The sequence below is a fragment of the Wyeomyia smithii genome, chromosome 3 (genome assembly GCF_029784165.1).
Source record: "Wyeomyia smithii strain HCP4-BCI-WySm-NY-G18 chromosome 3, ASM2978416v1, whole genome shotgun sequence".
In the NCBI taxonomy this organism is placed as follows: domain Eukaryota; kingdom Metazoa; phylum Arthropoda; class Insecta; order Diptera; family Culicidae; genus Wyeomyia; species Wyeomyia smithii.
This window is the reverse complement of record NC_073696.1, coordinates 23,459,262-23,471,820: the sequence shown is the minus strand read 5'-3', so window position 1 is coordinate 23,471,820 and position 12,559 is coordinate 23,459,262. Positions and strand designations below refer to the sequence as shown.

Genomic DNA, 12,559 nt, shown 5'->3' with positions numbered 1-12,559 from the left:
TGAATACTGGAAACATATAAGAGTGCTTCCAAACCTTGGGAAATTTTCCTTGCACCAACGATCGATTAAATATGCAGCAGAGTGGTGTAGCTAGAATCTCTGCACAACGACATAAAAGTACAGCCGGAACTCCATCGGGACCAGCGGAGAATGAGGATTTAAGTTTTTTTTTGCAGCAGTGTAAATCATTTGCGGTGTAATTTCGAAAATGTCGAGATCAATGAGATCAGCAGGAACGTTGTTAGCGGCGCGACATGCTTGTTCATTGGAAAGAGAATCTGAAGCAAATACCGATGAGAAAAACTTTGCGAATAGCTCGCAAGACTCTGTCATTGAGTTGGATTCAACATCATCAAGGCAGGTCTTCGAAGGTATTGAGGTCCCCTTTCGTTTTGAATTTACGAAACGCCAAACCTTTTTTGGATTTCTCAGCAAGTCAGTTTGAACCTTCATAACGTATGATTTATAGAGGCTTGAGTTCAACTTTCGATATGCATCGCTAGCACGTTTGAAATTATGTATCGTGTCAGCTGATCGCCTGCGACGCAGTTTACGTAGGCAAGCGTTTCGTTTCCGTTTCAGATCACTTAATTGGCGAGAAGTCCATGCAGGGTAAGAAGGTCGTTTAGAAAACGGTAAATTTTCGGTAAGCCAAGAACGGATTACTGAACAAAACCTTTCGGCCATCAGATCCACATCAGACATTTCCAAATAAGTCGCCCAATCAATACTGGATACATGAGCTGAGAATGCTGCGAAATCAATTTTTCGGTAATTCAATTCCCGCATCGCGGATCCCAAATCATCACAGGAACAAACTGCCTCCTGACTAGCGGAAATACAAATCGTCAAAGGCGGATGATGCGAATCAACTGGCAGTATCGGGGCAACACATCGGTCAACAGACAACATAGTGCCCGAAGAGTGAAACACTAAATCTTACACTCGACCGAGATAGTTGCGACGAGTGTGGCACTTGCAGTAGAGAGTTAAATAGTGTTATCATGTTGAGTAATGCCGTTACTACTAACCCAAACTATCCGAGGCTGATTATAATCACCGCAAACCAAAACCGTGCTATCAGCAGAGCTGCCATTACAAAAATCACGGATGGAAGCGATATGAGCATCTATAATAGCAACATCATTGCTCTTGTCAGGAGGAATATATATAGCACACAACAGCAGCTTTAAACCATTGATCGTGACTTTAACGCATACCTGCTCCAAATTCCTTCCATGAGCGGTCTCGAAAATCGTGCTTGCATGTTGTTGTGCGACGGCGATTAAAACACCACCGAAGGAGCGTTTCTGACTGTTCAGTGGACTCCGATCGCATCGAAAGACGTTGAATGAAGTGCCGTTGAAATAACTGGAGAGAAAGAATGCTGTTGTCTAGTCCGGTTTCGGTTAACATAATGATATCGTAGTTGCAGTCATTTGTAGCCAGGTAAATCTCGTCAATTTTAGTCCTAAGTCCTGTTGTTCTGTTGATACACCCAAACGCCGGTCCTGTCACGATCATCACGCTGAAAAGATGAGTGGTACAGCACAGGAGACACCAAAGAATCTTTAAAATACTCGCCTTTTGTGGGAACCCGTGGGCTCCCACCGTCAAGAAATGATCGCAATTGAGATGAATTTTTTAAAAACAGCACATGAAGTAGTAGTCTGGTCGTGGGCGTGGGCCCCTAGTTTTTTGGACGTTCGATGAATTCTCTAAATAAAACTTCAGAAAGCCAAGAAGCAGGGTCTAAAGCAATAGATTTCACTTCAGGATCCAAGCCAATTTTGTACAAGATGTAAGAGTAAACAAAAAGTGGTTCATTCTTTTTTTTTCTCAATGCTCTGCACCAGCCCATTCGCCCGTCGTAAGGTCTATAGAGATAAGTGACATTCGTGACATTCGCACACTACCAAACGTACAGCAGTGTAAAGTTCGTTTTTGTTTTCCTCAAACTGTAAATCATCGCACCGGGACCGAAATCCGCACACCCCGTAGGATTTATTCAATTACTGGTACGGCAATAGAATTGAATATCGCCGTGATATCTGCGTCGAAAATAAATCAGTAGGCTTGGAAATGGAAATACTGAAAATAAAAATCCAATCGCGTGTTTGTCAAACTTATTATTTGTGTTTAGTGTTAGAAATTCGCTAAGAAACCAGTTCCGAAGAAAAACTATTTTAAAAGTGCATTTACTGTGATTGCAATAATTTGATAGTTACTAATCGATCTGAGAGGTAAGTATTCAGTGTTCTACACGCTGGTAATGAGAAATATATCATATAAATGGTGTATATTCAGCATAGCTTATGCTGTACGAATTTGGAGTCTCATTTGTGGAATGGTTTGAATCCGTACATGTAGGTAATGCCTTGTAAATTGAACTTTCTTTGACGTGTTTGCAGTTGAATATGGAAGGTACTACCAAGAATAGGTCGAAAGATTTAGGACAAGCTGTGGCTATGATACGTGAGGGTAAATCGTACCGTGAAGCATCGAGAGTATTCTCAGTACCATTCATCACCATAACCAGATAGGTAGAGCCAAAAGCATTTTATTGCTACTATAGAAGCAACCGTTGGCACAGAAAGATCACTTAGCTCGACAGTATTAGTGCCACGATCGGTAGCGATTTCAACCGGCATACGGTCCGCACGGCGCCGTTTTGAATTTCTAGTGGGCCATATCGGTGTGGTGGACAAAGCAGCGGTGCTTGCCAAAGTAGTGGGAGTTCCAGCGTACCCATCACAATTTAGCGACTTCTGCGACATATTTTCGACTTTTCTGTTCAATCCATCTACCATTTCACATAATTTTTGTACTTGGGAAGGTAGATCGATCAGCTGAAGTGACTGAGCAGATTGGCTGTTTTGTGCGTCGGCTACATAGGCGTTAATCGATCGGCCGTTTAATTTTTCTCTGCAGGGAGAACAAATAAACAATATTTTGCCCTGTGCAAACAGTTCTTTGCAAATCCTGTTGTTAAAACCGCAGCATTGCTGGTTTATGTGAAAGCAAGCCTCACAAAGGCCACACCGAACCGGCTCGATGTCGTTGATTTCGAGTTTGCATTCACCACACAGTTTCTTCTCCATAACGGTATCGGTATCAGTATCGGTAGAAAGTCAAAACAAACAGTATGTTCTAATGCGGTCTGAATGCACAAGAATGAAACGCCTTTGGGTAGGCTGAGTAAACGTGATCTATTTGCGCGGCAAAAACTAAAGCCAATAATAACAAAGTCAGCACACAATGCACAAACCACTTTACCAACGAAAGCGAATAATACGAAATTTCACAAACTAGAGCTTGCACTCCACTCTTTTCGTGATCACTCCGAGTTCGAGAAATATTGTTGAATACGCAAGTTCAATTCAAACGGAAATAAACCACAAAATGATTAAATTTAACAGAGCCAGTAAATTGAACAAACAATAAACGAACAGAGTTGCCAGTTAGCACACGGCCAAGATTTCTACCGGTGCTGGGACCGAATCCTCACTAAGGTTACTTGTATCCTAGTTAGCAACCCCAGAAGATTGTGGTAGGGACGTTCTCGCTAGAGCTGATAGCGAGACCTTGATTCACAGTTATCAAAATTTGCTAACCAATCTAGATTTTCATCGATTGAAAAATGCAGGTGTTCCGCTAAATATTGTGGCTTCAAAAAGTGCTTCGTCGAACGCAAGGTCTTGGAATCCCTGTCATAAGGCAGGCCACTGAAATTTTAATTCTTAATGCAAGCAAAAAATGAAGGTAATTTAAAAAAAGTTATTCAGCCCATTTTTTTTTTATTTTTTTTATTTTTTTTGCAACTGAAACAAGCTGGGATAAACGGGTAAAAAATAAAATCACTCCAGTTTCCATGAATAACACTGATTGACAACGAAAAAAAAGTTACTCTACCACTCAAATTGGTAAAAATGAAAAATTATAACTTTTTGACCATTCCTGTAAATTTTAGTGCCCCTTGTAAATGCAGAAGTGGCCGCAGAAAAATTGCTCGCCGGGTTCGTCACTTTTATGTCGCTTAGGAGAAAACTCACTTAAGTTTCTGAAAAAAATGTTATCGCTAGGGGCATCAAAAATTCACAGGAATGGTTAAAAAGTTATAAACCCTCACCTTTTTCCAGTTAAAGGACAAATGCTGTGTATGCCAGTGCACAGTGGTCCAGGAATGTATTCTAGCGAAACAAAATCAATAGCTCCCGATTGTGTTGGCTTTTTGAGAGAATGTTTTCGACAATGTTCATGAGAATCATCAAGGAATTTTTTTGTATGAAAACATTCGTACTAAACGTGTACTAAAAAAGCACTAATTTTTTGTCTTCATTATTTCAATTCAGAAGCATGGTTTCTTTTACAAAGTTGTTTATTATCCAATTATATAATACTGTACTGTACTAACAAACTCTATGAGTTTCTATTTATAAATCTTTTAAACTTTGAACTTTGCTGCAGAAATAGGATGGCTATGGCCTGTAGTTTTTGAAAAAACCATTTTTTTTTAAATGTCATATCTCCATCAGCGCACATAAGCGCAATTTGAAACTCTCAGGGCTGAAAGAATATTAAACTAGGTGTATGTAGACAATATTTTAGACCGGAACTCTTTGGAGCTTTTACCCTGTGAGTTATTTTGTAAAATTCTACAAAATTAGGAAAAAACGTGCTTTTTATCCAATATTATGCCAAATGTCTACGGAGATGTTAAATAGAATTAAATATGAACTCTTTTGGTCTAAAAATTTTTAGTTCAATATATACAATGAACTATTTAAGGCCTCTGAATTTTTTTTTTCAAATAGGATGTTTTTTAACCCTCTAGTGCCCAAGTTAATTTTCGGGCGGATTTCGAAAAAATCACTATGAATCTTTATAATCATTTTTTAAGTATTGATTGAAGCTTTTTAGAGCTTCAACTGAAGACCGTCTAGAGGCGGCACTGGGCACTAGTAGGTTAAGATACTAATCAATAAAGGCCCGAATACGCACACGGCGTAATGACGCCTTCTCCATACAAATAAGAAGGCGTAATCTCGCCTCCCGCATGGACGCCTTTTAACCAGAACCCTCGAGCTTTGCCTTCGGCTGCGTACTTGACTGCCTTCCGTGTGGACGCATCGTGCCTTCCACACGGTCTTGTGTCGCCTTCTTTTGGCGAAGGCGCTGGCAACGCCGTGTTGTATCATTTTTCGCCTGCTGGTGATTCTAGAAGTGTGTTGCCTTATTTTTTCTTCCAAAAAACATAAACAAACATGAATAGGGTGACATGACAACAAAAAGGTTAGCACACGGCGGAGTTCGAGACGGCGTGATTGTGTCTTCCGTGTAGACGAGGGGAAGGTGGCAGATGCTAGAAGGCACAAGAGAAGGTTTCAAGAAGGTACTGACAATTTTCGTCAGGAAGACGTTGTCACGCCGTGTGTGTATTCGGGCCTTAACGCATAATTGAGTTGTATTTTTTTTCACCCGTTATCACCGACAATTCACAGACCATCAATGCACGGTCCAACTATCGTCCAGCATTGTATTCTGCCTATTGGTGTGATGTCAGAAGAAGTTCAAGAGACACGGACTAAATCCGTGAGGAATTATCGAGAATTTCAATCAAGAAAATTCAACCGCCTAGTGAACTAGTGTACCACAGAACAAAAGAAAATTTATTTGATGATCTTCCAAGCGAAGTTCAAAATGTTACAGTAGATGGAACATTAAGTTTGAAAATAAAGTTTTAATGTAAAAACTAATGCTTGGATTTTGAAGATGTTTTTTCTTAAATGTATGGAGAAATGAACAAATCAGTTTCGAACAATGATCCCTTTAGTGTTCATAGTGTTGATTAGTATCCTCAAAAGTATCCTATTTGAATTGAAAATCATTTCATAAGACTTAAATAGTTCATTTTAAATATTGAACTTAATATTTTTAGACCAAAAAAGTTCATATTTAATTCTATTTAACATCTCCAAAAACATTTGGCAAAATGTTGGAAACAATATAATTTTGAAGAATTTTACAAAATTACTCACACCCTGAAATTTTGTCCACATACACCTAGTTTAATATTATTTCAGCTCTGAGAGTTTCAAGTTACGCTTTTGTGCGCTAATAGAGTTATTACATTTGAAAAATCATCGAAATTTTCGTTTTTTTGATATCTCAAAAACTACAAGTTATAGCCATCCTATTTCTGCGGCAAAGTGAATGCGCTCCAGAAGCTTCAGTAAACGATATCGATGTTCCTTGTCAACTGATACGACGCCAAGGTACGTTTCGACTCCTTCCAGACCAGCTACCATGGCATCGACGATTTTTGAAAGAGTGCCGGGGGCAGACTTGACACGTGAGGGTAGACGATTAGCTTCATAAGGTACTGTCTGGAATCTTTTTCAACCGGAACTTGCAAATAGGCATCCGACAAGTCGACGTAAAAAAAATTTGCTGCCAGAAACCTTGCGAAAATCTCCTCGGGAAGCAGGAGACGTCCTTTCCTTCTCGCTGTGACATCCTACGAGTGATGTGTCTTTCCGAAGATTGCTGATTCGATGACACTCTGTAGTGAGATTATGCTGCGCCTGCCACGAGTACCTAGACTAAAGAAGAGGTATATCACAAAAGATCAAAATAATGGTCGCAGTAGTCCAAATCTTTAAAAAAAATATCCAGCATATTTGATTCATTACTCTCCAGATTAGCAAGCAGAGCAGTTCGGATTTCAGCGTCCTAGGGTGCATGTAGACCACAAACGAAGATTAGGCACTTAAACTTGTTCACATTGCACGTAGATACGCCGAAATCTTCACAGAGTCTATTTACAAAACCGGTAAATGTTTTAAGGTTATCGAAAGTCTTCTTGTTGAGCGTGAGACAACAGTATCGCCTACAAAAAAGAGATGCATGTGCACTAAAGAAGAAAGTGGTCACAAAAAACTACCTTAAAACATTTATTAAAACTAGCAACTACGTTAACGTATAGGTACCTTCGTTGTAATTTTGTCTAGTTCTTTCAATGATCGAACGTGAATTAATATGTCGTCTATCGAGCTCTTTACTTTTTCGAGTACTTCGAGCACTTTACAAAAAAAGGTACTTAATACTAAATATTTTGACGTTCTTGATAAATTGAACTTAATCATAATCATTTCTACTTTTATCTTAAGCTTCATTACAATAATCCAGTGTCAAATAAAAACACTGAGTAAAAAATCCTTTCACTTATTCATACAAGAACTCAAAAAAAATTGTTTCACATAACCTCAACTATTACTAGCAAAAACGATAACACTCCTGCAAAACTCATTCTTATCTAAACTATTATCCAAAACTTCAAAACCTTTCCGAATCACATAATCACAAATAAACCTCTCTAATTGGCCATTATTACCTTTCCAGATGAGTGTGGGATATAGGGGATAATCACCACCACCCTCCCGGCGCATTCGCCTAACGTGATCCCTATATTTAGACCAACTTTGCAGCTCTAGGACCAACAATTTTGCCCTGCGGCAAACATAATCCAGCACGCTTTTCAGCCCTTCCTCGCCGTGATTCAAGTGGACATACATCAAAATTGAGAAGCAAAAAATGATCTCAAATTGCTTTGCTCCCTCCTGTAGGAGAGCAGCATCAACAGGATTTCCTGGAGCCTCTCCTTTCGCAACGGCGAACATATCTGCTTGGGCGAAGCTCAATCCAACGGATTGATACTCTTGGTTGGCCTGTTCGATCAGCCGATCGTCGATGTCCACTCCGAGCATCGAGCAGCATTTTTCCGGCAGTGCGTTACGCACAGTCGTTAGCACGGCTTCGGTTAACTTGCCACTGTTGCAGCCAATGTCCAGCATGCGGACAGGCTGTCCCGTTGTAAGACGCTGCGCGATCCACGGAAGCAGACAGTTCTCTAGCTGTCGCGGTCTGCTGTCTTGCGGGCGGAATTTGTCGTAGTACTGCCGATAGCTACCGTGCTGAATCTGGTCGTTCACCATGTTTTCTTCTAGAAATGTTGAATTTTAAACAAATAACTTTCAAAATAATTTTTGGTAAAATACTTGTTATTCCTCAACAATAGTTGAACTGTGAACTCCCTTGAAGAACACTGTTTAAAACATTCGAAAGCATCCATGCTTATCAGCTGTAAATTGTTTTGACAGAAGAAATTATAGCACGCAGCCGGTTTTGAAACTAGTGTACATGCATAAATTTGGTACCCCGTCTATTTGTAATATTTTGGTCCCAGCAAACGCTTTTCATGCTATTCCCATTATATTACATTTGAACTGTAAATTAAGTAAATATTCATCAGAAATTAATCAAAAGTCAAGTTTAATTATGCATATCGAACAGATAACATCACAGCGCATTGTAGTATGCAACATTTTGTACAAGAAAATAATACTTGCAAGCAAGCTCAACTATAAATGCAGATGCTACAAAGTACACAGTAAAAACTGATTACTCTTAAGTATTGCTTCAAAACTACGAACAAATTTATGAAAAACCGAAACAAAATTACCATGGCTTAGATTTGTGATCTTAAAGCTAATTTTAATAACCTAAAGATTTGTATACTGTGCCAATTTCACCCTTAATAGACAAAATGGAAGCGAATCGAATTCGTCTATAACAAAAGCTTATAAACAAAAGTGAAGCAAAAACAAAATATAAGAGCTGATATAGAATAAGTTTTTATGTAAATTTATTAAGATAACCCCGTAGATAGGCCAACAAAAAACCTTATTTGATAATGATCTCAAATTATACGGAATATGGAATTGTTTTTTTTTTTTTTTTTTTGAGAACCCATTTTTCTTCAGCAGTAGAAATGAGTGAAAGATTTAAGAATCAATTTTGCCATACATTTTTCACACGATTATCTTGCTTCCCAAACGCAGATATCAAAAAAGTAGGAGAGACATTTCCAGTAAAACTTTTGGAATACTGTGGGAGTTTAGCAGGCATTTTATTATAAGTTGAATAGAGATCTGCTATTTGCTTCTCCTTGAGTTTGTCAGTATTGCGACTTGATTAAGTGGGCATCACTTTTTAGCTTCAATATCTGGATATCCAGCAGGATTGCTTTTCCTGAGAATTCTTCTAGCAATAAAATTACAGCTTTACAAGTATTTGCAAATCGAAAGCATAACCTTTTCGACTCTCTAATCGCTTTCTTCTACTTTATCTGCATTGTTCCAGATTGGAAACAATTTTTGCTTGTGAATTCCAACCAACTAAAAATAAGCAAAGCATTAGTGCTACATTTCGATTCAGAACTCGACCTTCTGTTTATTATACACAGACTTCTCAGCCGACTGTTTTTGTGTAGGGTAAAAGCAAAGCCTTGGTGCTACATTCCGATTCGGTACTTGACCTTCTGTTTATTATACACAGACTTCGCAGCCAACTGTTTGATATACAGGACAATTGCGGGGCTAGCGCTACGATCCTACTGACACTAACAGTCTCTCCCAAGCCGAGACTCGAACCTACGACGACTGGCTTGTTAGGCCAGCATCGTACCTCGAGACCAACTGGAAGGACCCCATAATTCGCCCACTTTATTCAAGTACCCAAAATTCGTCCACCTGTTTTTTGCCTTTCTCCTAGAGGGGTATAGCAATCACTGGAAAAACCAAAGGTATAAAAGTGGTCCCAATGGCCGAATGTCATACACCACTCGACCCCTTTCGACGAACTGAGCATTTTCTGTATGTATGTATGTATGTGTGTATGTGTGTGTGTGTGTGTGTGTATGTATGTGCAACTTTTTTTTCTCACTCTCTTTTCTTAGAGATGGCTGGACCGATTTTCATAAAATTAATTGCAAATGAAAGGTCTATTTGCGCCATAGGTTGCTATTGAATTTCATTGTAATCGGATTTTTAGTTTAGAGGTTATGTATCAAAATGTAAAAATCACGAAACATCAATATCTCAGAAACCACACAACCGATTTTAATAAAATTGGTTTCAAATGATCGGGCTGTCCCCAGAACCCTTAACTTTTGAATTTTGTAATGATTGAACATATGGTTCAAAAATTCTGTAAAGAAAAGTTATCCTGAGGTTGTTTAAACTCACTCATTTTTCTCAGAGATGGCTGAACCGATTTTCACAAAATTAGTGTCAAATGAAAGGTCTAGTTGCCCCATAGGTTGCTATTGAATTTCATTGCAATCGGATTGTAACTTTGTCCGTTGTTCATGAAAATGTGAAATCACATAATGAAAGTAAACATATTGACTTCCTCCTAACGCTCACTGGCTAATTAAAAGGTAGAAAAGTGATCCAAATGGCCGAATGTCATATACTACTCGACTCAGTTAGACGAATCGAGCATTTTCTGCAAATAAGCATGTATAGGTGTATATGTTTGTGTGTGGGTGTGTACGTGTGTATGTGCACCTTTTTTCGCACTCACTATTCTCAGAGATGGTCTGACCGAACAGATTTCAATGAAATTAATTGCAAATGAAAGGTCTAGTTGCTCTATAAGACTCTATTGAATTTTATTGTAATCTGATTTCTAGTTTAGAGGTTATGTATCAAAGTGTAAAAATCACGAAACATCAATATCTCAGAAACCACACATCTGATTTGATTAAAATTAGTTTCAAATGAACGGGCTACCTTAAAAACCCTTAATTTTTGAATTTTATGAAGATTGAACATGTGGTTCAGAAGTTATGGAAAGTTACGTGTTCTGGAGACTATTTAATCTCACTCATGTTTCTCAGAGATGGCTGGCCCGATTTTTATAAAATTAGTGTCATATGAAAGGTCTTGTTGCCCCATAAGACCCTAATGATTTTTTTTACAAACGGATTATTACTTTGCCTGTTATGTTTAAAAATGTGAAATCCAGCTATGAAAAGAAACATATTCCAAGACAACTTACTTGGACTCACTCATATTTCTCAGAGATGGTTGACCCGATTTCCACAGAATTAGTATCAAATAAAAGGTCTACCTACCTCATAACACCCTATAGAATTTTGCAGTAATCGGATTGTAACTTCGTCTGTAATGTATCGAAATGTGAAAATCACGAAACTTCATTATCTTAGAAACTACACAACCGATTTGAACAATATTGATATCAGATGAACGGGCTAGTTAAGGGTTAACTGATGAATTATGATTGAACACGTAGTTTCAAAGTTTGGCTGCCCCATACGTTACTTTTTCATTTGATTGTAATCAAACTTAAGCAAGCGTTATGTTTTAATTTGTAAAACAACGAAAGTCTATTATCTCAAGTATTACACGACTTATTTGAATATAACTAGTGTCATACAAATGAGTCATCTCTCAAACTTACAAATAACAAACTTCATAACAATGTGATATGCTGTTTAAAAGTTAAGAAAGAAAATAAATTCAAAGACTATTCAACACTTTACCTGCTTCGATCAATATATATGGCCTCAACATGATTTAAATGTGGTATCGTACTATCTGAACGTTTCCGGCATCGCTCGTGATTAAATTGTTCGAAATTAAGAGTCATTGCTTTTATTTCGCTATTTCTTAAGTACTAACATGACGTCAAATTTCATATTTTATACTTTAATTACAACATCAATATTTTAGAACCCAAAGAGTGGATAAACATTTATTGGATTTAAGCATTCATGAGAAAGGCTGAGTCTGACCGCTAGGTGGATTAATTTAGGTTTTTTTTATAGGTTGCAATACAGTATCAACTTTTAGAACCGTATTTAAACATAAAAAAGAAACAGCTGAGATTAAAAATAAATTATTATTTGGCATAAATCAATAACAAACCCCGTAAACAATTTGTTGGTTAGTGGGTGGGCGAATTATGGGGTCAGAGCGAATTATGGGTCACTTACCCTACAGGACAATTGCGAGGCCAGCGCTACGATCCTACTAACACTAACAGTCTTTCCCGAGCCGAGGCTCGAACCTACGACGACTGGCTTATGAGGCCAGCATAGTACCTCGAGAACAGCTGGGAGGGTCAACCAACTAAGTTTGTTAAAAAAACAAGTTTTGGGAATGTTCATCGATAATCAATGAGTATTACAAAAATACAAATAAGTTCCAGAAGAGTAATGCAAGTTTGTCTTAAATTTATCGTTGAAATCTTCTACGAAATCAACTTATAGTGCTTCATATCGCAAATCATTCAACACCTAATGACACGCTGTCATACTTTAAGTTCGGGCGTGAACATATGGGTTGCTATGATCGTTGCAAACGTGGTTGTTTCCAACATATTTAGTTGAGCTTTTTAAAAACAGCAGGATTTTTCATAAAAATAATAATATTTCCCTTAGAAAAGCACCATGCATTTCGGTGCGATACTCAAAATGACCTGAACCTTTAATGACACTCAAACTTCTCTAGAGATACAATCATCAGAAACGTCTTAAAAAATAGTAAAAAAAGTGATAGTTTCCCGTTCACTTGTAGGCACAGCTTGTTTTGATCACTCTTCTAACATCCGTTTCAAAACGCATTACGGCAATTCCAAAACCATCATTAGGAACCAAATCCTAGAATTTTCGGAACAATCAACTGCACAACCA

The 12,559-nt window shown here is 38.1% G+C and overlaps 1 protein-coding gene across 2 annotated transcripts; it reads right to left on the bottom strand.

The window, feature by feature from the left end:
• Positions 1-5,643: 5,643 nt before the first annotated feature.
• On the bottom strand, positions 5,644-8,153 carry LOC129731259 (probable RNA methyltransferase CG11342). 2 transcript variants are annotated; one of them, XM_055691116.1, is made up of 3 exons: positions 8,058-8,153; positions 7,394-8,002; positions 5,644-6,889 (listed from the first exon to the last, which is right to left on the bottom strand). In XM_055691116.1, exons 2-3 carry the CDS (start codon positions 7,992-7,994, stop codon positions 6,822-6,824), a joined length of 669 nt encoding a protein of 222 aa, XP_055547091.1. In that variant the 5' UTR covers positions 7,995-8,002; positions 8,058-8,153; the 3' UTR covers positions 5,644-6,821. The 2 variants fall into 2 exon arrangements, with proteins under 2 accessions (XP_055547091.1, XP_055547090.1); XM_055691115.1 differs by having other exon boundaries at positions 5,644-8,002.
• Positions 8,154-12,559: the final 4,406 nt, after the last annotated feature.